The 25,240-nt window shown below is 36.9% G+C and overlaps 3 protein-coding genes and 1 pseudogene across 4 annotated transcripts; all 4 read right to left on the reverse strand.

The window, feature by feature from the left end:
• Positions 1 to 2,787: 2,787 nt before the first annotated feature.
• On the reverse strand, positions 2,788 to 4,647 carry LOC114826389 (eugenol synthase 2-like; annotated as a pseudogene).
• A 3,081-nt stretch (positions 4,648 to 7,728) lies between these two features.
• Positions 7,729 to 9,846, reverse strand: LOC103420966 (eugenol synthase 2-like). Its single transcript, XM_070827055.1, has 5 exons — positions 9,527 to 9,846; positions 9,255 to 9,389; positions 8,739 to 8,976; positions 8,259 to 8,462; positions 7,729 to 8,048 (listed from the first exon to the last, which is right to left on the reverse strand). Exons 1-5 carry the CDS (start codon positions 9,707 to 9,709, stop codon positions 7,882 to 7,884), a joined length of 927 nt encoding a protein of 308 aa, XP_070683156.1. The 5' UTR covers positions 9,710 to 9,846; the 3' UTR covers positions 7,729 to 7,881.
• Positions 9,847 to 16,739: 6,893 nt separating this feature from the next.
• LOC103440471 (eugenol synthase 2) lies at positions 16,740 to 19,800 on the reverse strand. The gene is made up of 5 exons (XM_008379162.4): positions 19,525 to 19,800; positions 18,346 to 18,480; positions 17,754 to 17,991; positions 17,271 to 17,474; positions 16,740 to 17,059 (listed from the first exon to the last, which is right to left on the reverse strand). The coding sequence occupies exons 1-5, from the start codon at positions 19,705 to 19,707 to the stop codon at positions 16,893 to 16,895; spliced, it is 927 nt and encodes a 308-aa protein (XP_008377384.2). The 5' UTR covers positions 19,708 to 19,800; the 3' UTR covers positions 16,740 to 16,892.
• Positions 19,801 to 23,681: 3,881 nt separating this feature from the next.
• Positions 23,682 to 25,117, reverse strand: LOC114826435 (uncharacterized). 2 transcript variants are annotated; one of them, XM_029106629.2, is made up of 4 exons: positions 24,875 to 25,117; positions 24,654 to 24,736; positions 24,415 to 24,548; positions 23,682 to 24,062 (listed from the first exon to the last, which is right to left on the reverse strand). In XM_029106629.2, the coding sequence occupies exons 1-4, from the start codon at positions 24,924 to 24,926 to the stop codon at positions 23,921 to 23,923; spliced, it is 411 nt and encodes a 136-aa protein (XP_028962462.2). In that variant the 5' UTR covers positions 24,927 to 25,117; the 3' UTR covers positions 23,682 to 23,920. The 2 variants fall into 2 exon arrangements, with proteins under 2 accessions (XP_028962462.2, XP_070683158.1); XM_070827057.1 differs by having other exon boundaries at positions 24,654 to 24,728; positions 24,875 to 25,065.
• Between the last annotated feature and the right edge of the window lie 123 nt (positions 25,118 to 25,240).

Below are 25,240 nucleotides of genomic sequence, written 5' to 3' on the forward strand. Positions count from 1 at the left end.
GCACTCTTCCACTTCATCCATCCAGCTTGTATTCTATAGTTGAGATCTCCATCTAATTCTCCGTTCTTTTGCAATATAGATCCTAGGTAACGAAAACGGTCGCTCTTTGGTATTTCTTGATTTCCGATCCTCACCCCTAACTCGTTTTGGCCTCCATTTGCACTGAACTTGCACTCCATATATTCTGTCTTTGATCGGCTTAGGCGAAGACCTTTAGATTCCAACACTTCTCTCCAAAGGTTAAGCTTTGCATTTACCCCTTCCTGAGTTTCATCTATCAACACTATATCGTCTGCGAAAAGCATACACCAAGGAATATCACATTGAATATGTCCTGTTAACTCATCCATTACCAACGCAAAAAGGTAAGGACTTAAGGATGAGCCTTGATGTAATCCTACAATTATGGGAAAGCTTTCGGTTTGTCCTTCATGAGTTCTTACGGCAGTCTTTGCTCCTTCATACATATCCTGTATAGCTTGGATATATGCTACTCGTACTCCTTTCTTCTCTAAAATCCTCCAAAGAATGTCTCTTGGGACCCTATCATACGCTTTTTCCAAATCTATAAAGACCATGTGTAAATCCTTTTTCCCATATCTATATCTTTCCATCAATCTTCGTAAGAGATAGATTGCCTCCATGGTTGAGCGCCCTGGCATGAACCCGAATTGGTTGTCCGAAACCCGTGTCTCTTGCCTCAATCTATGCTCAATGACTCTCTCCCAGAGCTTCATTGTATGACTCATTAGCTTAATTCCCCTATAGTTCATGCAATTTTGTACCACATTAAGATGGTTAGTCCAGTTTGAGGCTTCAACAACAACAACAACAACAAAGCCTTTTCCCACTAAGTGGGGTCGGCTATATGAATCCTAGAACGCCATTGCGCTCATTTGTGTCATGTCCTCCGTTAAATCCAAGTACTCAAGTCTTTTCTTAGGGTCTCTTCCAAAGTTTTCCTAGGTCTTCCTCTACTCCTTCGGCCCCGAACCTGTCCCGTAGTCACATTTTCGAACCGGAGCGTCAGTAGGCCTTCTTTGCACATGTACAAACCACCGGAACCGATTTTCTCTTATATTTCCTTCAATTTTGGCTACTCCTACTTTACCTCGGATATCCTAATTCCCAATCTTATCCTTTCCCGTGTGCCCATACATCCCACGAAGCATCCTCATCTCCGCTACACCCATTTTGTGTACGTTGATGCTTCACCGCCCAACATTCTGTGCCATACAACATCGCTGGCCTTATTGCCGTCCTATAAAATTTTCCCTTGAGCTTCAGTGGCCTACGACGGTCACACAACACGCCGGATGCACTCTTACACTTCATCTATCCAGCTTGTATTCTATGGTTGAGATCTCCATCTAATTCTCCGTTCTCTTGCAAGATAGATCCTAGGTAGCGAAAACGGTCACTTTTTGTGATCTTCGCTAGATTGCTCCGGTCATTAGTGTGGATAAGTATATGCCCTTCCCATCCTCTTCTATTTGTGCGGTCACGGTTAAGCTACGTTAATATTTTATATTCTTAGTGTTTTTTGTCTTATTATCTCTATAAAAAAATTAATATAAAATGTTGACGTGGCTTAACCGTGACCGCACAAAATAGGAGGGGATGGGAAGGGCACCCAAACAGGAGGGCAGACAATTTGCCTCCCTATGAAATAGATGCAAATGCAGCTCCCAAAGGAGAGTTTTCTCCAACTAGAGTTTTGCATAAGTTGGGGGAAAGAGATGAATAGACGGTTCGAATCGTTGAAATTCGATGTGTAGTCACAACTAATCTCCATTTTTTGAATAAATTGGAGATCCCTTATGCATATATATATATGAGGGGAGAGACTTTGTTCTTGTGATTGTGGGTCGTCTGTGCAAATGCTTGCTTTCGTGTGTCAATATGCCACCGAGCGTCGTTAACACATGACCTTTAGACACTATCTCTTTACATATTATTTACACTTGGCCACCGAAACAACCTTGCGAATGTCATAACTTGACACCTTACATCGATCCAAGATCAATTCGGTTTTCTACATCAACATAAGTCATGAGTTCAAGATGGTTAGCCTAGCGAGAGATTTTGGATGCATCAGAGGATATATAGAAATATGAAGGGAAGGGATTCCCACGTTTCTTTATAAAGATGGGGATTAGTTGTAGGGTCCACACCACATCAAACTTTAACGATTCAAACCGTCTATTTTTCAAGTTTCACCTCATAGATCATCCTTGCAAAATATTAGCCATATTGGAAATGTTTAAGACATCTAATTGAGTTCAAAGAAATTAACAAATACTTTGTTACATAAGAAACAATGAAATTTTATTTTGATAATTAAATAGGCAAATAAGTTCAGATTGAATTAAATTTTTATAAGGATAATCTATGAATTGAGACTTACAAAATAGACGGTTCGAATCGTGAAAGTTCGATGTAGTGTGTACCCCACACCTAATCCCCATTTAAAAAAAAATAAGGATCCCTTCGCATAAAGAACCTGTATAGAAATATGTCTAACATATCATAACGGTTATATGGCAGAATCTCCCAGTTTAACCCCCAAAATCTCACTATTTTGTACCCCTCTAGTGCCAGTTTATTCCAACAGCCCTTTAGTTACAAAAGCTACGACATACTCGGAAAATCTCAAAAGTGTTTTACATCTCTAAATTTTGTTCTCATCACAAACACTCTTCCACTCAAACAATTAACAACATTCAAATTATTTTTTCTGAGATATTTAGCAAACATCTTAGCAGAAGTCCTCTGATCTTAATGTCTTCAAACAAATTGGTGGAGGTACTCGTCCACAGTTGTGTACTTAACATCAGGGTAGAGCTCATAAGCCTCGACTCCAAACGACGGCTCGATTTCGAAGTTGGTCTGATCTCCCTTCACATACACTGAGTGGTTGATTGCTAATATCACATTGATTGGAATTGGGGCCTCCGCAAAATTAAACAACAAATGTTAGTTAACCAAATCATGATTACAGTTAAGTTGAAAATGCACGATTAAGTAATGCAGGAGGCTTATAGCACGGTTGATTAAGAGCATTCACTCATGTACTCCACATCCCGAGTTTGAATTCCTTCCTTTCTATCGTTTGTATAAAAAAAAAAATGCATGATTAATTACTGACCTTCAATACCCTTGAGAACTTTGTCCTATGGGACATAGACTTTTTCAAGGACTTTGTCAATCTTTTTCTCCCACAGGGCAACAAGCTGATTGAATGAGTAGATGTCCTGGGGAGGTCTCAGGTAGAGGATCTTGTTCAATGTTCTTGGATCATCAACGGCCCTGATTGTATAGGTTCCAATGTCATCTTCCTTGTTAAAGACAGCTGCAACATTAACAAAAGATACGGAGCATGTTTGAGACTGCTTCAGAAATGGCTCAAAGCGGTTGCAGACAACTAAAAGCGTTTATAGCACCATTTAATATAAAACACGTAAACTACTTACGGATCGTAAAACCATTTTTAGTAGTGTCTAAAGAGGCACCTAACAAGTACTTCTTCAAGAACAACTTCCAGGTGCCTTTTGCAGAAACAACTTAATTAATTACTAATATTGTTTATGAACATAATTGCTTTCTACTGAAATTAACGTAAGTGGTACCTTTTTTGTTTCCATCCCCTACGACGATGACTTTGTCTCTGGGTGGAGAAGTGGCACCTGGCTGTGACAATGAGGGCAGAAAGTAGACAGCAAAGCAGTTGCTGGAGACATAAGTGTAGGGGATACCCTCAGCCTCAATAGCACGCCGGATTTGGACCTTGACGTCAAACGTAGACTTGGCTGGCTCAACTGTGTGCAATCGATCCACAGCGTTTGCAAACTCCGACGGGAAAAATCTCTGCATAAAATATAGGCTTAGTTATTATTACGGGAACTTTAACGAAAAGCTCCCGGTACTGTTTACTTTAATGAAAAACCATATTTTTACACTAAAAAGTCAATCATAGTACTATTCACTTTACTCTTTATTTTGTCCTTATCGTTAAAACTCAAAGTTTTCAAACCCTTTTCATTAGTTTTCCTTCATTAATCCTCAGCAAAACTTGTTGGACTGTCTGATAATTCTAAATCTTTAGTTAATTTTCATGTAAATTTTCACTAACGATCTTATCGACACTATCAAAATCTGTGGGATCTAAATAGTGATAGTATAATAATAAAGACGAGATATGGATGGTATGTAGAATTATTAGAGAGACTGGCCAAATGTTCATTTTCAATAACATGATATTTTCCCTAACTTGGTAATTATCACCTACACAATCTGTTAGGAATGAGGTTTTATCACAAAATAACTCGATATTAGTTAGAGTAGGGTTAGGACATTTAAACTTTCTTTTTTCATAGATATGATCGATGTATGATATTTCAACATGATAAGTATCATATTGATATTAGATAGTGAAACATGTCATTTGATCAGACAGCTTGAATGAAGATTATCTAGTTTATTAGAGACACTAACCTTGACATTGCCAGCTTCTTTGATGGCTGCAATGATCTTGGTTTGGTCTGCAGTTTGCAGGAAACCCACTATCGATATCACAACGTACCCCTGTTTGATCGCCTTCACCAAACTCTCATGGTCATAAAGATCGCCCTGCATATTAATCACCATAATTGACCAAGTAACATAACATAATTAATTAAATTAAAAACAAAAGGTACTGTTTGCAGATGGTTGTTATTTGCTAAGGCAACTACAAAGGGTGCTAGGAATGATTTTCAATTTTTCAGGTTCTAAATATGTTTGCCAAGGCTTCGGGTTAACATGTAAATTTTCATAAATCTTCGCTTTATTTCTCAGGCAATACTAACACTCAAGCTAGAAATGCTATTGTGAATGTTTTACATATTCAACATAAAACAACCATCGCTAAATATTTGGGCATTCATAATATTGTGTTTTGGAAAGATCCAGCGAATGAATGTGAATTAATCAAAATAGTTAAGCAAAAGCTTGGTGGGTGGAAGGCTAATACTCTCTCTAAGGCAGGAAGGTTAACTTTCATTATGTCCAACTTAATTGGTATACTGGATTATAGGATGTCTTACCTTAAATGTCCCATTTGTGTAACTGAGAATTTAAACAAAGAGTGTAGCGACTTCTTCTAGGAGAGAGATAGAAAGTTAAAACCTATGGCTTGAAAAAAAGAGTGTACTTCTAAGGATCAAAAGGTTGGGTATCAGAAAAATGGATTATTTCAATAATGCATGTCTAGCTAAGTTAGGATGGAAAGTTTTAAATGACGAAAATTGGTGGTGCAGGTTGTTAAAATAAATAAAATAAAGTACTTAAAGGAAGATGATTTTTTGAGTTGCAAAGTTAAGCAGAATCACTCTTTGGCCTGGAAACAAATTTTAAATAGTAGACATTTTATTCATAGGAGAATTAGATCGATCATGGGTAATGAAAAAAGATATCCTTTTTTTGGATCCATCATTAGGTTTCCCGTATCCACTTTTTCAGCTGATTCCTATAAATCAACAATAGAACATAAATTGGAAGAAGAGAGCTAGTGAGTTTATTGAATAATAAGAGTTGGGATAGAGGTTGACTCTCTCGAGTATTGAACTTGGATATTGTAAGAAAAAATTGTTATGGTGCCTATTCCCCTTCAAAATAAAAGTGATTACTTCGTGTGGATCATTCCTCTACTGTTGAAATCTCAAGTAAGTTAACAGCTAGGATTTAGAGCAATAATAACCAAAAAGTTAGAATCCTAAACTCCTTAAGAAGATATGGAAGTTAGCAATTCCTCCCAAGGTAAAATTTTTTTTTACTTTGTCTTCTTATTCATGAAAAACTTCATACTAAGATGTGATTGAGTAAGTTTATTCAGAATATGGAAAAACCATGCCCTATGGGTGGCAATGGTGATGAGACTTAAAATCACTTATTTCTTAAGTGCGAGCATGCTAAAGAAATGTGGAACCTTTCTCTGGTGAGTTCTTGGAAGAATAATTTGACTTAGTTTAATAATATTTTGGAATGGATGGAATTGATTGACACTGTTGAGTGCAATGATTTAAGTGATCTTAGTAAAACTCTTATGAATTGCTGGCAAATTCGGAATGATATAAATAATAAAGTGTTTAGAAGGATGAATCCTAGTTTGGCTAGGAGTATCTCCATTGCCACAAGTGTAGGATTACCATAATTTAAGGTTAATTATAAGAAGACCTCTAGGGGTGATCATTGCCACTAACACCTCATTTGATGGCGTCCTCCTTCTCATGGCTACATAAAATTAAACTTTGATGGATCGATTAGTTTGGAAAGAGTTGCAACTGCTTTTGTTCTTAGAAATGAGGATGGGCAACTGGTTGGTGCTGGTGCGTTGAACATTGGTGGTGCCACCATTTCGGTTATGGAGAATGTTGCTGCTTTTGTCCAGGCGCATAGATGTGAAGAAATTGTTGGTGAAGGGGTTCTAAGTTGGTCATGCAGGTGGTGCATGGTGTTTGTATGCCCCCTTGGCATCTTAGACCTATCATCAAGGATATCAAATGGTTAACTTCTGATTTCAGCATATCAGTTGGAAGCATATCTTTAGGAAGACAAATTTTCTGGCTGACGCGTTAACTCGTGTGGCTCTCACTATTGTTAACCCTCATTTCTGGGATTATTGTCTTCCAGTGTCGGCCATGGATGCCTTTAATTTTGATTTTATGGAAAACCATTGTATTAGAGGTTTTAAGCTTTACTAAAAAATTCCATTAACTTTTCTTAAACCCGTTGGATTCGGCTTAAATTTAACAAGGACGGCTCACAGCAGATCAGCTCAACCGAGCTTGGGTGAAATCGAGTGATAAATGACTCGTCGTTAATGTCTCCTTCTCTCTCTCTGTTCCCCTCCTTCTTTCTCTCTCCTCTCTCTGCTTCTCTTGATCACTCTCTTGCAGACAGATCACAAACCACCACCAGCCCTACTCCATCCTTGTTGTCACGTCAAAGACCATCACCACAATCTGACTACCACCGATAGCCCAGCCCAACTTCCTTCCTATCTCCTCCAAACTGTGTACTTTTGATACTCAATAAGTTTTTGATCTTTTAAGTACTCATTGTTATGGTCCTAATAATGCATTATATGTGTTTATTTGCTTAAATTTCACATAGTGTCAAGCTCACGCTCGTTGGATCCTATAAATGCTGAAAACAGTCATCTTCCATGTCCCATCTACCTCTTCCAAAACCCAAAAAACTCAACAAAATCAAATCCCTAGACCAACAAAAGCAAAACACACCCCCAAAATTGGATAAAGATTGTGCAATAACAATTGTTGCCCCAACCGCAATAATCTCTGTATCTGAAAAGTCATCCCCCAATTGCACTAGTCGACTATGGCTTCCACCTCCGCCGGCCGCGACTGCGGCAAAGCTAAATTCCGACTACGAATAAAAAACAAGAAGAGAAAAACATATGAAGAGATACTTTGTATAAGGATGTGTGATTATAATAGCTCTCACACCAAGTACGATTAGTGTAGAGTCGGATGAGACCAAAATATAAATCATCTCGTCAAAGGGTAATGTGCAGATTATATGCTTAGAAGATTTAGCAAGTCATGAGTTCATGATGGTTAGCCTAGCGAGAGATTTTGGATGCAGCCGAGGATATATTTCTGTATCTCAATGCGTCATCACGGTTGTACGTTAGAATCTCCCAGTCTAAATCATAACCAGCCACAAATGTGCAGGAAAAACATAGAAATTACATTAAGAGACTATAAATTTTGTTCTCATCACAAACACTAATCCGCTCAAACAACATTAACAGCATTTAAACTTATTTTTTCTGAGATATTTAGCAAACATCTTAGCGAAAGTCCTGTGATCTTAATTTCTTCAAACAAATTGATCGAGGTACTCGTCCACAGTTGTGTACTTCACGTCAGGGTAGAGCTCATAAGCCTCGACTCCAAAAGACGGCTCGATTTCGAACTTGGTCTGATCTCCGTTCACAAACACTGAGTGGTTGATTGCTAATATCACATTGATTGGAATTGGGGCCGCTGCAAAATTAAACAACATATGTTAATTAAACAAATCTTGATTAAAGTTAAGTTAAACGCAGTTAAGTTGAACCATGCATGATTAGTTACTGCATGAGAGGCTTATAGCATGGTTGATTAAAAGCATTCGCTCATGCACTCGAGATCCCGAGTTTGAACTCCTTCCTGTTCTCTATCGTTTGTATAAAAAATGCATGATTAATTACTGACCTTCAATATCCTTGAGAAGTTTGTCCTCTGGGACATAGACTTTTTCAAGGACTTTGCCAATCTTCTTCTCCCACAGAGCAACAAGCTCATTGAATGAGTAGATGTTCTGGGGAGGCTTCAGGAAGAGGACCTTGTTCAATGTTCTTGGATCATCAACGGCCCTGATTGTATAGGTTCCTATGTCCTCTTCCTTGTTAAAGACAGCTGCAACATTAACAAGATATACATACCATGTTTGAGACTGCTTCTGAAATGGCTCAAAACGGTTGCAGACAACTAAAAGCATTTCTAGCACTAATTAATATAAAACACTTAAAAAGCTTATGGATCGTAAAACCATTTTTAGTATTGTCTAAAGAGGCACCTAACAGGTACTTCTTCAAGAACTTCTAGGTGCCTTTTCAGGAATAACTTGGTTAATTACTAATATCGCTTCTGAACGTAAGTATTTTTTTCTTCTGAAATTAACGTGAGCGGTACCTTTGGGATTTCCATCCCCTAAGATGGTGACCTTGTCTCTGGGTGGAGAAGTGGCACCTGGCTGTGCCAATGATGGCAGAAAGTAGCCAGCAAAGCAGTTGCTGGAGACATAAGTGTGGGGGATGCCCTCAGCCTCAATAGCACGCCGGATTTGGACCTTGGCGTCAAACGAAGATTTGGCTGGCTCAACTGCATTCACTCGATCCACATCGTTTCCAAACTCCGACGGGAAAAATCTCTGCATAAAATATAGGCTAAGTTACTATTAATCTCCATAATTGAGCAAAACTTGAGTCGGACTGTGATAATTCTACAGTCTTAAATTAATTTTCATGTACTTTCACTAAAAATCTTATTGGTACCATGTCAATATCTAAGGGGCCGAAGTGTTGACATTATCAAATAATAAAGACGAGATATGTGGATGGTAGGTAAAATGTCAATATTAGATAGTAAAACATGTCCCGTGATCAAACAGCCTAATCGAAGATTTCTTGGTTAATTAGAGACACTAACCTTGATATTGCCAGCTTCTTTGATGGCTGCAATGATCTTGGTTTGGTCTGCAGTTTGCAGGAAACCCACCGTCGATATCACAACGTCCACCTGTTTGATCGCCTTCACCAAACTCTCATGGTTATAAAGATCTCCCTGCATATTAATCACCGTAATTAGCCAAGTAACATAACATAATTAATTAAATTAAACACAAAGGGAGATTAATATGTAATTAAACACTAAGAGAGATTAATATGCAATTAAACAGTAAGAGAGATTAATATGCTTACATAGAGCAAAGTGACACCCAAGTTCTTGAACTTCTCAATGAGATTAGCCTTAGCAGGGTCGTTGACCGTGGTCTCTCTAACCAGAGCAAAGGTCCGATGCCCGGCCTTCGCGCCCGCTTCAACGACAAACTTTCCGATATAGCCAGTGCCTCCGATTATCAAAATCTTGCTCTTCTCAGCCATTGAAATTTCGAAGAAATTATCAAATTCTTCTTCTTTTTCCTAGTTTTTTCTTTTGTGTGTATTTTCGAAGGTGTGAAGTGAAGAGAAGTAGCTTGAGCGCATCTTATGTATATACTACGTGAAAAGTTAGTATTACCCTCGTCAGGTTGCTAAAAAAAGGAGTTGGCGAAGGGCAGTGCCGGAATTTTACACATTTATTGTTCCAGAATCAAAGACCCTGAAGTGGTCCATACGTAATTGTCGTTCTAGAACCCAAATGAACATAGTCAGGATCACGTTGATGTTCATAATGTTTTGGGTAAATTGTAGCAATGATCCTTCAATTTTAATCGAATTAGAGCAATGGTCCCTGAACTAAAAATTCATTATCATTGGTCCCTCAACTTATCAAAATGTGTAACTATAGTCTTTTTCATCAAAATAAGTTATGTTGGAATGACCATTTATACAATTAGGGTCTCTCAACTGATCAAAGTGTGTAATTATGATCATTTTCTTCAACTACGTCAAAATTTTTGTCAAAACGAGTTATGTTAGAAGGACTATTGCTACAATTTGGTTAAAGTTAAGAGACAATTTCTCCAGTTGAATTAAAGTTGAGAGACCAATGGTAATTGATTTTTAGTTGAGGGACCATAGTTGTACGTTTTGATGAGTTGAGGGACTAATGTTAATGAATTTTTAGTTGATGGATCATTGCTCCAATTGAGTTAAAGTTAAGGAACCATAGTTACAATTTACTTTTTTTTTTTTAAAAAAAATCAACGACCTCGTATGGTACTATTTTGTTTTTTATTTTTATTTTGTGCGTTTTTTGTTTATATATTTGTTCTCTGTCTCTCGTCATTGTTTCTATCGTCTTTTATGTTTTCTCATTTATCTCCTTTACTGCTATTTTATTGACAAACGATATCATTTATACTAACACCTTTCATAGTGGGATAGTAATAATGTGGTTTGTTTGTACCATACTTAGGGCCTCCGTATTTAGATCTCGTATAAATGCTCGGGGGACTCAAATGTAATTATGCAATAAATGAATGGGGCAAATATGTAAAAAGGGGATGAACCTTTATTCTATAAAAGGGCCTCCTCACCCTCACAAACCGGAAGCTCATCCTCACATACAGAAGCCTCACATCCCCAAAGAAAAGCTCTATCTCCCTCACATTCCTCTCACAAACAAAGAAATACAGTATCAGTGTGGACGTAGCCCAAACATTGGGGTGAACCACGATACATCTTGTGTTCTTTACTTTATTGCAGATTCACGTTCGGATTTACGTTGTTCCAAGACCCCTCCGGTTTTGTGCATTAACATTTGGCACCGTTTGTAGGAAACGATACGAAAAGTTGTGTCAGTTCTCTTTCATTTTTTCACCTCCACCGTGAATCTCAGAACTCCAAGATTCCAGTTCCTATTGGCTCTACAGTCCCTCATGCTACCCCTCAACTACCCTCGACAAGGTGGCGTCGGATAACAACAACCTAGTGGGAAAGAGGAAGAAGAAGATCTCTTTTCTTAGCTGCTATTCAGAATATAACAGCAACCTACGTGGCAACATACAACTGGCCTGCACAACCCTAACTTGCTCCCTCTCTCCCATCTAGTTTGCTTCTGCATACCAAACGACTAGAGACTCTGCAGATTTTAACAGTTTTCTCCCATTTCCTCTTGGATCTCCATATCCGACAATTCCCTAGATTTCCATACTTCCCAATTAAAACCCAGAAAAGCAAACAGTCAGTTGTTACAGTTATTCACATAGCTCATCAATATTTGCTGCCATATATTCTCTCTCTAGAAAATGGCATCCCAACAGATTCTACCCATAACGTATCACCCTCCTCCACAGAAATCACTACTCAAAGAAACACAGGACGACCTGACAACCCAACTTCTGCTGTGCTTGAATTTCGAGGATGAAGAAAAGAACACACATGTGAAGCCTCTCCTCCTCAGGGTCTCTAGCTACACCACCACTTCCGCTGCTGCTCCCAACAATTACCAGCAGCGACGGCGTCAGACCGCCAGTGACATCTCTCTTTCTTCCCACTCCCTCTCCGACGACACCCCCGTCCTCATCCTTATCACCAACCAGCTCCGCAAGGACCTCACCTCCACCAACGAGTTCAAGTGGTAAGGTTTTCATTCAAAAGAAAGCAATCGCCATGCTTTTGAGGTTGTTTGATAAATACCCAGATGCTGTGAGGGTGTGTTTTAAGCGTCTCACTTTCTTGCATTTTCTCGAAAAACTTGATTGATGGCCGATGTTCAGATGCACGACGCTGAGACCTACGCCTTTTAGGCCGAGATCAACCAGCTTCTGAGGTCGAGGGCGAAGAGTCCGGCACAGAGCTTGCAAGCTCTTCCCTTGTTTGGATGGTGGTGGGGGCCTTTGTGCTCTCTGGAAAATCAACGAAGAAATGAAGGCTTTGCTTTTGAAGACCCCGAGAGTCACGAGGATGCTAAAGTTGTCGAATCCAATGCAACTTTAGAAAAAGAAGTCACGCACTCAGAATACAATAAGACGTGGCACCAGCTCACACCCATCACTTTTCGGATGCTATACGACATAGCCCAGACACCTGGCGATTTAGAGGGATTATATGCGAAGCAATTAAGCATAAATTGATACCGACTCCTCAGAATTTGGTAACTTCAACTCCATATGTATTATTACGTAATGTATGGTCATGGTAATTCTAATTTTTGAATATTAGAATTTATATGATTAATACTACTTACCGACACCGAAAGTGAAGAAATTATTCAGATTCCTTCACATGGGTAGACTGTTCACTTTAGCTTTAATCATGTAAGCTAGAGTGAGCATATAACTAGGGTTAGGTTTGTAAACCTAAATGGTTAATCGTCTATATGCAAAAGCAAAGAATAAACACCCACATGCAAAAGCAAAGACTAAAGGGAGGATTTCCTCTGCGAGAGCACATGGGGGACACTACAAAAGCAAAAGAAGATAAAAAGAAGCAGACATAATTACGGTGGTGATGGCATGCAGAAAATGGAATTATGGGCATGACCCATTAAGCAGAGGGTGGGATTTATTTTTTAATAATGTAATTTATTCAGAAGATTCAGAAGTCAGCAGCACACACAACGCAACATCAACAAATTTTACTCCTCGGCCGACGAGTTGGCACGCCCACATACAACCGAAGGACGTAGTTAGCTTACTAATTACTCGGCCTGCGCGTCACGTAGGCTTGGTAGTTTTTAGGGTCAACATTTTGGCACGCCCAGTGGGACCCAGTGCTAAAACTACGAAGTTCACATGATAGATCAAGATTTCAATCAGGTTCCGTTGGAGACTTAGCGCCAAGTGAAACATTGCTACAAAAAGAAAGCAAAACTCCTTGACAAGTTGTCTAGAAGATGGGGGCAATTTTCCGCTCCAACAACAATCACACTTCAGCCTAGGAAAATTGTCAAGACGGCCGAAGAAGAACCTAGGCCACTTGTTTGTTTGGTCGAGAATGAAAGCGTGGTAGGCCTAGAAGAAAAAGTTCAAGTTTTTGAGCCAAAAATTGACTCAGAAAATAATTCGTCAAATGAAGGTTCCAATGATGAACAAGGCCGATACACGACTTTAGACGAAAAAACCACATCAATTGATATGGTAATTGGAGACGTGATCTTAGAAGCCGAAACCACGCCAATTGATATGATTATTGGTGATAAAGTCGATATAGAGAAATTCCATTCGGCTAAGCTGTTCGATTTAAGAGCCGAAATTAACAAAATGATTATGCCTGGGGGGCATAATAATTGTTCAACATATTCGGCGGTCAAAAATGAAAAATATTTCGCCGAGTCAAAAATATTTGGAGAAAATTCTTTATTTGGCCTAGAGCAAAATCAATTTGAAAATTTTGTTATTACAAGATCTCAACTTGGAATAAAGCATCGTTGGCCTCCTCCTTCTCATGGATCGGCCACTTTTATTCCTGTATTTTAGATTTCAGTTTTCTCTTTATATATTCTTATCCATCTGGCTGTTTGAGCTGATGATGCATAAGAAAATAGGGGGCAACGGGGACCTCATACACCTGACCTAATACAAAAAAAAAAAAAAAAAAGGGAAAACAACTTTCGGTTGTCTAGGCCGAGGCCAAGAGATTCAGGAAGATGCTATCATGGCCATAGCATTGGCCAAATAAGATACGAGTTGGCTGATTAAAAAAAAACAAAAAAAAGCTTTGAAGTCTGTGCCCCTGAATACTTGTTTGAAAGTGGAAGGGATATTAACAAAGCCATTCGGCCCTTTTCTTTAGGTTTTTTAGGTGAAGAGGTAAAATGAGGGCTCAGAAGTGCATGACAGCTGTATTACATTGGGAAATGAGTAGGGATGTATATCCTAAATGGTGGCTTGATGCCGTGTGCATAGATCCTAAATGGTAAGCCATGTTTTAGTGGTCATCCAGCGCCATGATTTCCACTGTTGCTGCATCATTTCTTGGGGTAGGTAAGTAGAGAGATTTGATGTGACTGAAATATGGTGATATTATCATAACCCATTTGGTGGAAAAATTCTTCTCGACCTCGGTGTAGTTTTTCTCGGCCTAAGCCCGCTTTATCCTCAACCCCAATTTTCTTGACCTTCTGGCAAAGTTGCCAAGCCTGGTATGAAGTTGCGGCAATCGAGGAAGGCTGCAGCGTTAGCAGAACATACATGTTATTGCTGAAGAACAAAGTTTCTTTTTCGGCGATTCGACGAGATTTTGTTGGTTACGAACAATTAATTTCCTTAACCATTCGGCTTACGAGCTGAAATTTAAGGAAACTGGGGGGCAATGTTTGGACCAATTTTTACACTAGCGGTCCGAGTAATCGAGGTCGTTGAATGAGCAGGATTTTAAACCAACAAAGTGGTTGAAATGATTTTCAATTATTATTGAGAAATAATATTGTAATTTTAATTATGATATTATCTCTTAGTAATGTATTAAATTATTTAAACCTAATATTTGTCTAAATCCCAATTGATTTGAATGGTGATGGAATATAGGGATATGCATTAAGGCATGGCATCAGATAACAACATGCAAAGATATGGAGATACGATTTGCATATGTGGTATTGCTTTAGCCACATGACACATGCATAATTAGAACTCCTGTGCAAAGTGTTATTTTGATGGAAGATGACATCTCAAGTGATTAGCTGATATTGCAATAAAATTGCATGCATGGTTGCACAGGTGTCGTGGGAAAGATAGGTTTATAGTTTGCATTGGGAGTCTTTGGCTATGAATGACAGCTTAATGGGATAAAGCAAGGCTACTGATGGAGTTTTGATGTGATGTGATAAGCCTATTTAGGTTTTTATTAGCTTTGAAAAGTCAACAATTTGAAGATAGGCTTTAAGCCTATGCAACAGACCAGTTAAGTTTTAGTCGGTTTTTGCTTATGATCCAGGCTGTACCAAACAGAAAATATGTTCTTATAAATACAGAGGCAATGGAAATGCATGAAGAACCTCCAATTCAACACACAAATTGCCCTGCGCATTTTCTCGCTCTACGCGAAACTTCTCAACAACCTTGAGATTTTTGTTTTCCCCTTTTCGCCGACACACTTTCAGTTTTGATAAACAGCACTGTGGAGGTAACCGGCGAACATCTTCAATTTGGATAAACAACACTGTTGCCGTAGAATCAGCCGACTGTAGAGCATCTTCAATTTGGATAAACAGCACTGCGATAAGGCTGACTGGTTACCTATCAAAGTCTCGGTCAAGAATGATTTTGAATCCTTATCAGCAGAGGTCATCTCGTTAGCCTTCTCGATGAAGCGAGGTGTTACAAGTTATTATACTTGGCACGTTGAACGTCGAGTCGTTTATGATTGGTTACTCGCAAGTAGGTTTTAGAATTCGACATTATGATGGCCGAACCACTTTCACAATCAAGACGTATATTCGTTTTGAATACTTATGTCCTTATACTCTGGTGTCGATTCGGCGTGTTTATACTCTTACGAATATAATCACAGTGATCGAATCTGGCGCCGACGATTTATGAACTTCGCAAAACTCGTAGCTTTGTCTTTAAGCTCTAGAACCTGAAGGCCGAGGCGTGTTCCTTTCTCGGCCGCAGTCACACGATCGAAAAGTTAGCCGCGCACCCAACCCAACATCAACAAATTTTACTCCTCGGCCAACGAGTTGGCATGCCCCGCATACAACCGAAGGACGTAGTTAGCTTACTAATTACTCGGCCTGCGCGCCATGTAGGCTTGGTAGTTTTTAGGGTCAACAGATATGTAGGGTTTAACGGATATTATTATTTGTAAATAATCCTATTGGACAAATTATGAGAAATGTTTTCTATCGAATTACTGTGATGGGTGGTAATTGATTATGGGCTTTAACTGGAAGCGAGTCCTCTCTCTGCCTCACTTATATATATTGCATATATCCATCTAATATGCACTTGATAGAAAAAACACGATTAGGGTTTTCACGTGCAAATAGAGGCAAGAGAGAGAACACCTATTTCCTCCGCCGCTGATAGAATCCGTTTAGGATTTGATAGCGTTCGTTGTCATGGATCAAGGTACGCTTGGTTGTTTAATGTATTTCTACATTTTATTTGTATGTGAAAATCATGAAGTTCGATGATCTTGGCTTAATTGATTTATAATTTACAGACTATGGCTTCCACCTTCGCCAGCGACGACTGCGGCAAAGCTAAATTCCGACAATGAATCAAAAACAAGAAGAGAAAAACATATGAAGAGATACTCCGTATAAGGATGTTTGATTATAATAGCTCTCACTCACACCAAGTACGATTAGTGTAGGGTCGGATGAGACCAAAATATAAATGATCTCATAAAAGGGTAATGCGCGGATTATATGCTTAGAAGATTTAGCAAGTCATGAGTTCATGATGGTTAGCCTAGCGAGAGATTTTGGATGCAGCCGAGGATATATTTCTATATCTCAACGCATCATCACGGTTGTACGTTAGAATCTCCCAGTCTAAATCATAACCAGCCACAAATGTGCAGGAAAAACATAGAAATTACATTAAGAGACTGTAAATTTTGTTCTCATCACAAACACTTATCCGCTCAAACCACATTAACAGCATTTAAACTTATTTTTTCTGAGATATTTAGCAAACATCATAGCGAAAGTCCTGTGATCTTAATTTCTTCAAACAAATTGATCAAGGTACTCGTCCACAGTTGTGTACTTCACATCAGGGTAGAGCTCATAAGCCTCGACTCCAAACGACGGCTCGATTTCGAACTTGGTCTGATCTCCGTTCACAAACACTGAGTGGTTGATTGCTAATATCACATTGATTGGAATTGGGGCCGCTGCAAAATTAAACAACATATGTTAATTAACCAAATCTTGATTAAAGTTAAGTTAAATGCAGTTAAGTTGAACCAATGCATGATTAATTACTGCTTGAGAGGCTTATAGAACGGTTGATTAAGAGCATTCGCTCATGCACTCGAGATCCCGAGTTTGAACTCCTTCCTGTTCTCTATCGTTTGTATAAAAAATGCATGATTAATTACTGACCTTCAATATCCTTGAGAAGTTTGTCCTCTGGGACATAGACTTTTTCAAGGACTTTGCCAATCTTCTTCTCCCACAGAGCAACAAGCTCATTGAATGAGTAGATGTTCTGGGGAGGCTTCAGGAAGAGGACCTTGTTCAATGTTCTTGGATCATCAACGGCCCTGATTGTATAGGTTCCTATGTCCTCTTCCTTGTTAAAGACAGCTGCAACATTAACAAGAGATACATAGCATGTTTGAGACAGCTTCTGAAATGGCTCAAAACGGTTGCAGACAACTAAAAGCATTTCTAGCACTAATTAATATAAAACACTTAAAAAGCTTATGGATCGTAAAACCATTTTTAGTATTGTCTAAGGAGGCACCTAACAGGTACTTCTTCAAGAAGAACTTCTAGGTGCCTTTTCAGGAACAACTTGGTTAATTACTAATATCGCTTCTGAACGTAAGTGTTTTTTGCTTCTGAAATTAACGTGAGCGGTACCTTTGGGATTTCCATCCCCTAAGATGGTGACTTTGTCTCTGGGTGGAGAAGTGGCACCTGGCTGTGCCAATGACGGCAGAAAGTAGCCAGCAAAGCAGTTGCTGGAGACATAAGTGTGGGGGATGCCCTCAGCCTCAATAGCACGCCGGATTTGGACCTTGGCGTCAAACGAAGATTTGGCTGGCTCAACTGCATTCACTCGATCCACATCGTTTCCAAACTCCGACGGGAAAAATCTCTGCATAAAATATAGGCTAAGTTACTATTAATCTCCATAATTGAGCAAAACTTGAGTCGGACTGTCTGATAATTTTACTGTCTTAAATTAATTTTCATATAATTTCACTAAAAATCTTATTGGTACCATGTCAATATCTAAGGGGCCTAAGTGTTGACATTATCAAATAATAAAGACGAGATATGTGGATGGTAGGTAAAATGTCGATAAAGACAAGATATGTGGATGGTAGGTAAAATGTCGATAAAGACAAGATATGTGGATGGTAGGTAAAATGTCGATATTAGATAGTTAAACATGTCACGTGATCAGACAGCCTAATCGAAGATTTCTTGGTTAATTAGAGACACTAACCTTGATATTGCCAGCTTCTTTGATGGCTGCAATGATCTTGGTTTGGTCTGCAGTTTGCAGGAAACCCACCGTCGATATCACAACGTCCACCTGTTTGATCGCCTTCACCAAACTCTCATGGTTATAAAGATCTCCCTGCATATTAATCACCGTAATTAACCAAGTATCATAACATAATTGGGAGAAATTAGGTTCTCATCCTTCATTTTGCTACTCCATTGATTAAAATCATATTTCTTTTCAATTTTTTATCAAGGTCATTGGCTATTAATAACATCATTAATTATTTCAATAATAAAATATTTTTTATTTATAAATATATTCATTTAATGTTAAAAATGTTACAATTAGTATATTTATATTTATGACTAAATTTTTTATCATATATTTTTAGTTTTAGTTTGTACCCATTTTTAATTTGCAACCCTTTTTTAATTTGTACCAATTTTCTTTTCAATTTTAATTTGTACCCATATATTAATTTCTTTTTGTGCCTATATTTTTTTAAAGTTTTATTTGTATTTGTACCCATATTTAAAAAAAAAATGATTTGTACCCATTTGTTATTTTGCCAAATGTACCCATGCAAATTATATGTACCCATTCATATAATTTTTTCAAATTTTTAATCTTAAAATGTACTGATTCTTAAATATGCCAATCTGTTATATGTACCATTTTTTTTATATAAAATCTATTCAATTTTTTTCTAATCCATTTTTAAAATTATATGGGTACATTCTTTTTTCTTTGATTTTAAAATGTATCCATGTCAAGTTTAATCGAAGAAATTTATTAATGTTATTAAGCCTAATAACTTTTTTTTTTGTTGTGATTTTGAAGATTGTACCATGTTTATACACACACAATAGTATATTTATATTTTAATATTTTTAATCCCACGAATTGTGGTTTTTTATTTAAAATCTCATTTACATAAACAACTAAAAATTTTAATTTAAAAAATATAGTAACGTACATAGAAATAAATTATTACATTAATTTCAGGGATTTCGATCAAAAATTTAAAACCAACAAGATTTCAATTAAAGAATATTCATAGGTAAGAACCGCATCAAAAGTCTCCTTTAAATTAAACACAAAGAGAGATTAATATGCAAGTAAACACTAAGAGAGATTAATATGCAATTAAACACTAAGAGAGATTAATATGCTTACATAGAGCAAAGTGACACCCAAGTTCTTGAACTTCTCAATGAGATTAGCTTTAGCAGGATCGTTGACCGTGGTCTCTCTAACCAGAGCAAAGGTCGGATGCCCGGCCTTCGCGCTCGCTTCAACGACAAACTTTCCGATGTAGCCAGTGCCACCGATTATCAAAATCTTGCTCTTCTCAGCCATTGATATTTCTAAGAAATTATCAAACTCTTCTTCTTTTTCCTAGTTTTTTCTTTTGTGTATTTTCGAAGTTGTGAAGTGAAGTAGCTTGAGCGCATTTTATGGACGAAATTATATGGTGACAAATTGAAATAGTGGAATTGATTGTTCACCTGTTTTTAAATTTTTTAATCATCATTTATTTGACTTGATGAGAATATTTTATTGATCTTATGTATATACTACGTGAAAAGTTAGTGTTACCCTCGTCAGGTTGCTAAAAAAAAGGGGTTGGTGAACGGCAGTGCCGGAATTTTACACATGAATTGTTCCAGAATCAGACCCTGAAGTGATCCATACGTCATTGTCGTTCTAGAACCCAAATGAACATAGTCGGGATCACGATAATGTTCATACTTTTTAAAAAAAAAAAATTAACGACCTCGTATGATAGTATTTTGTTTTTTATTTTTATTTTGTGCGTTTTTTGTTTATATATTTGTTCTCTGTCTCTCATCATTGTTTCTATCGTCTTTTATGTTTTCTCATTTATCTTCTTTACTGTTATTTTATTGACAAACGATATCCTTTATACTAACACCTTTTATAGTGGGATAGTAATAATGTGGTTCAGATGAATTAGCCTGACAGTGGACTAATAATAATGTGATTCAAGTTCACCTTTAACGAAAATCGATCTAAGTCTTCTCACTTACAAGTAAAAAGAAACACTACTAAACTATGATACCAAATGATCCTTTATTGTCTTTTAAAAATTTTAAAGCAAAAGAGAAAAAGAAAAAAGAAATAGGCTTGTGATCTAGTTTCATTTGAGGAGAAATATTTTAATCTTCGAAGATAGTAAGTTATGGAATAAATAAATCATACAAATTTAGAAAATGCATAAGAGAAACATTAAGAAGACTCTCAAAAGCATGGCTCTTTATAAACTTTTTACGGCATCATATTTGACACAAAATTTTATAACATTAACACATAATAGAATTTAACGTTAAATTGTAAATTGAAAGTCCCCTTCAACCTTCTCAAGACACAATGATCTTAGGGTGAAGGCTAAGAAAGTGTGATCAAGCCATGTTTGTCTGTATTCAACCACTTACGAAGGAATCATTTCATGTAAAAAAGACAAACTATCCCAACCCGTCCTCAAGTTCCACGAGTCATCTAAAATATAAAAATAATGTGTTCAATTCTCTTTCTTTTTGTTGTGTGAATAATATGTGGATGACCCTGGAAATTTTGTAAAGTAAATAATGTTCTATTTGCTTATAAAATGAATGAGATGTTGTGAATAATATGTAGATGGCCCATATGAATACTTTGTTACTATTTATACACAGTATTTTTACTATTCATTTGTGGAAAATTTGTAAAGTGAATAGTGTTCTCTTTTGTTTATAAAATGAATGAAAGATGAATAAGGTTGAGAGACATACGGGAGAGATAGGAAGGAAAAAAGGATGAGAGAAAGAGAGGACGAGAGAAAAGAGAGGAAGAGGAGAGGAGATAATAGAAAAAGTTATCTTTGTACTCCTATTATTCCAAATTATAATGAAAGCACCACTGCTACCCCGAGGAAGTACTCCAGTCACACTGACTGTAGAGGAACCTCGTAAATTTTGTGTCTTATTTCATTTATTCCACTGCACCCACCGTCAATTTTACAACATAAGAGACGAATAAGGAGAGAAGCAAAATGGAAGAGGATGTGAGAAAAGAGAAGAAGAGGAGAATATGAATAATTTGTTACTATTTATACACAGTATTTTCACTATTCATTTGTGGAAAATTTGTAAAGTGAATAGTGTTCTCTTTTGTTTATAAAATGAATGAAAGATGAATAAGGTTGAGAGACATACGGGAGAGATAGGAAGGAAAAAAGGATGAGAGAAAGAGAGGACGAGAGAAAAGAGAGGAAGAGGAGAGGAGATAATAGAAAAAGTTATCTTTGTACTCCTATTATTCCAAATTATAATGAAAGCACCACTGCTACCCCGAGGAAGTACTCCAGTCACACTGACTGTAGAGGAACCTCGTAAATTTTGTGTCTTATTTCATTTATTCCACTGCACCCACCGTCAATTTTACAACATAAGAGACGAATAAGGAGAGAAGCAAAATGGAAGAGGATGTGAGAAAAGAGAAGAAGAGGAGATGAGATAATAAAGAGAGTTATTTTTGTACTCCTATTATTCTAAATTATAATGAAAGCACCATTGATGTCCCGAGGACGTACTCCAGTCATACTGATTGTAGAGGAACCTCGTAAATTTTGTATCTTGTTTCTTTTATTCTACTGCACACACTGTCGATTTTACAACACTTTTGTTATTTTCTTTAGGTTTTTATTTGAAGTCTCTAGTGGAAGGAACATTTGTAGGGCTTAATGATTGTGGAAGAGTATCTTAAAGGAAAAGCATCATCTCTGGATTCCTTCCACCAAATTCTTTCAATCAATCAATTCGAGTTCTTAAAATTTGATCCAACGGTTATAAACAAAAGGTCTCTTTAAAAGTTATAATAACTTTAGCCGTTAGATCAATTTTCAAAGATCCGGATTAATTGATTGAGAGGATTTTGTGGAAGGAATTCGAAGAGGTTTCCTATCTTAAAAAGGTGGAATGTTTAAAAGTGGATAGTGGCAGTGGTGAATCCAGGATTTTTAACTCAGGAGGGTCCCAATAATAAAGGTCAAAAAATTTATAGACAAAAGTAACATTGAAAAGTTAAATATAATACATTTTATTCAAAAATCATACGCAAAACAATATTACAAGCTATAAAATCCTAATTTAAGCATCCACAACAAGGTTTCATAGTCTGAAAATATTTCATGATAGCTTAATTACCAATACATGAAAAAACATATTTCTTAATATAAACAAATAAACTATCACTCAACCATTGATCTCCCATTACAAGCTGTCACTCAATACAAACATAAAACATATCAATAATAGACTAAAAATTTTCATCAATATCTAATATAATTTAATTGAGATTAGATTAGAATTATAAAAAAAAAATACTTAAATTTTGAACCAAATAATGGTGGAGTGGAGAATTGAAAAAAGTGGGAAGTATGATGTTGGACTTATGTAATTATAATATGGGATTGGGTCACGGGTGGGATTAGAAATTAGGGTTTTGAAATGCGGGAAAGAGGGAACCAAATAATGGGGAATTGGGGAAAAGCAGTGGGGAAGGAGAGAACTTTGGGGAAAGATGTGGGGCTCAGCCGCTCAGGGGATGGGTTTTAAAATTAAAACAATATGGAGTCTATCAGTTATGGACAAACGACAGCGCTTGTTATCTCTTCTTTTTATTTATTTTTTCTTTAAAAAAAAAACATAAAACAATTGACCAAAACACTGCAGTTTTGGACCAATTGTTAAAAACCCATATTTTCTTTCTTCTTTCCCGCTGTCTTCTTCTCCGTTGCAACCTGAAAGCAAACATACCTCGTGTTCGAGGGATCCCCAGGAAAATTTCTAACAACGATTTAGGATCGCCGAGGGGTCCTGAAACCTCCCAAGTCCCTCTGTAGATCCGCCACTGGATAGTGGATGTCACTACAACTTAGGTATTTTTTTTTGGTCCAGTATTAAGTGAAACATATGTTTAATTCTTATATTTTCATGTATTTAATAAATTCTTCTTTCGCCACTTAGTATTACGATATAATGATATTCTTCTTCATTTGTAAGTGAAGAATCTTATAGATTTGATTCTCGCGAAATACGAATTTAAACCATATTATTACTAGCACATTATGAAGTTAAACGTATTATCTTTCTCTTAGTGTAAATAATATAATTTTTTTAAAAATAAAAAATCTTCTTTCAATGCACAAAGGTCTCTAAGGTCAGAAACTCTACTGCCCCATGTTGAAGGGTCGCCTAAGTTCTTCGAATATCGAATGTATTAACTAAACAATATTAAATCGTTAGCAGACCAAATTATGCAACAACTCAAGCTAGAAAGAACATGAAACTTCCCATAAATAAGTATACACAATTTGTACAAGTCAAGAAACACAATTATGACTACCAAAAAAACTCGATCTCATATAAGTCATAAGATCCTAGCAATTTAAACAATAAAGAAAAAGAAAAGGTGACGGATCAAACTGGTTGCATAAATGGAAGCCCATGACCGACGGATCAAGCATATGGACCCACTATTATGGGAAGGATTATTGGGCCTCAATGACAAATCAGGTACTAATTTGATCATGGCCGTTTGATTTAGGGGCCCAGCTGTTGGCTACATGAAACTGTGCTGCGTAAGTAGTTTTGGAATCGCCTTCTTCTAATATTGGAGGTTCATTCAGAAATGCCCAATTGCTCGCTGTCCACCTGCATATATGAATCCAATGGTAATTATTTATTTATTTTTTGTTCTACAAATAAAAGACATGGGAGTACTTTATGTTACTTGATGCAAAATTTAAGTTTAGTGAGCTTCTAAGATTCATAGAGTCGATCCTATTTAATTTGAGGAAAACTAATGAAAAAAACTTAAAAATTTTGAATTTTAATGGTAAAATGAATAGTACTGAGATTGACTTTTCAATGTAAAAATATAATTTTTCGTTAAAATAAACAATACCTAAAAATTTTCGTTAAAATTACCAAGGCTTTGTTGTTATTGTTTTATACAAATAAAAAATTAGAAGAAATTATGAAGATAATTAAACATGTTAATTACCAGCCATTGTTCTTTAAGATTTGTTGAGTCCTAGGGCTTGTTTCAGTATCTGTACTGCCGATGTTTGTTGTGTTCACAGGAAACGAGCTTGATTTCTGGATTTTTCTTCCCGGTTCATCAGCCGTGCGAATTTCCTGCCATGTGTATAATATTGTTAATCTCGATATGAGCTGTGCTAGAGCCAATCGCGCATACGCACAACGATAACAATAGAAAAATAATTTAATATAACATAATACCTGGCTGATGCTATTTGATTTCTTGTGTACTTTCCAGTAAGCTTCAATCTCTTCCATGGTGAGTGATTTATTCTTCTGAACTCCTTAAGAATTAAAGATTGTGACCACAATTAGTAACTTAGTTCGCAATTAAGTGAAATAAATAGTGATAAAACACGTGGATTAACTCAGTAATAAGCTACAAATTAATACAAGTAATTAACAGGATTAGGGTTAAATACCTGGCTTGGACCTTAAGACAGGTGAGTCCCATCCTGGCACGAGTGAACCCATTTCTCTTCAAACTATGATCTTCAATTCAGCTCCTCACTTTGTGTGATTAATTTTATCGAGAAGTTAATTATTATATATATAGGTGCGGCTTTTTTGACGGTGACTGGGGAGCCAATACATATCTTTTACTTTGTTCTTCTTATCCCCCAATTGCCAATAAATAATATCTTGCAAGCTAGCCAAGACGCAATACCGCTAGCAGCCCACAGGTTTTAGATATAAGGCGGCGAATCCGGATTCTTGTGAGAATTTCAGAAAATCATGAATAGTGTTGTTTATCGTATATCATGCTATCATAAATTATGTTAAAATTT

Source organism: Malus domestica, chromosome 08, assembly GCF_042453785.1.
Source record: "Malus domestica chromosome 08, GDT2T_hap1".
Lineage (NCBI taxonomy): Eukaryota > Viridiplantae > Streptophyta > Magnoliopsida > Rosales > Rosaceae > Malus > Malus domestica.

Excerpts from the sequence above, each read along its gene's own strand:
- LOC103420966 (XM_070827055.1), bottom strand. The coding sequence starts at position 9,709 with ATGGCTGAGAAGAGCAAGATTTTGATAATCGGAGGCACTGGCTATATC. Across the intron at positions 8,463-8,738 it reads AGGGGATGGAAATCCCAAAG|CTGTCTTTAACAAGGAAGAG; the intron begins GTACCGCTCACG and ends TTAATGTTGCAG. Across the intron at positions 8,049-8,258 it reads ACTTCTCAAGGATATTGAAG|CGGCCCCAATTCCAATCAAT; the intron begins GTCAGTAATTAA and ends TTAATTTTGCAG.
- LOC103440471 (XM_008379162.4), bottom strand. The coding sequence starts at position 19,707 with ATGGCTGAGAAGAGCAAGATTTTGATAATCGGTGGCACTGGCTACATC. Across the intron at positions 17,475-17,753 it reads AGGGGATGGAAATCCCAAAG|CTGTCTTTAACAAGGAAGAG; the intron begins GTACCGCTCACG and ends TTAATGTTGCAG. Across the intron at positions 17,060-17,270 it reads ACTTCTCAAGGATATTGAAG|CGGCCCCAATTCCAATCAAT; the intron begins GTCAGTAATTAA and ends TTAATTTTGCAG.
- LOC114826435 (XM_029106629.2), bottom strand. The coding sequence starts at position 24,926 with ATGGGTTCACTCGTGCCAGGATGGGACTCACCTGTCTTAAGGTCCAAG. Across the intron at positions 24,737-24,874 it reads TGTCTTAAGGTCCAAGCCAG|GAGTTCAGAAGAATAAATCA; the intron begins GTATTTAACCCT and ends TTAATTCTTAAG. Across the intron at positions 24,063-24,414 it reads ATCTTAAAGAACAATGGCTG|GTGGACAGCGAGCAATTGGG; the intron begins GTAATTAACATG and ends TCATATATGCAG.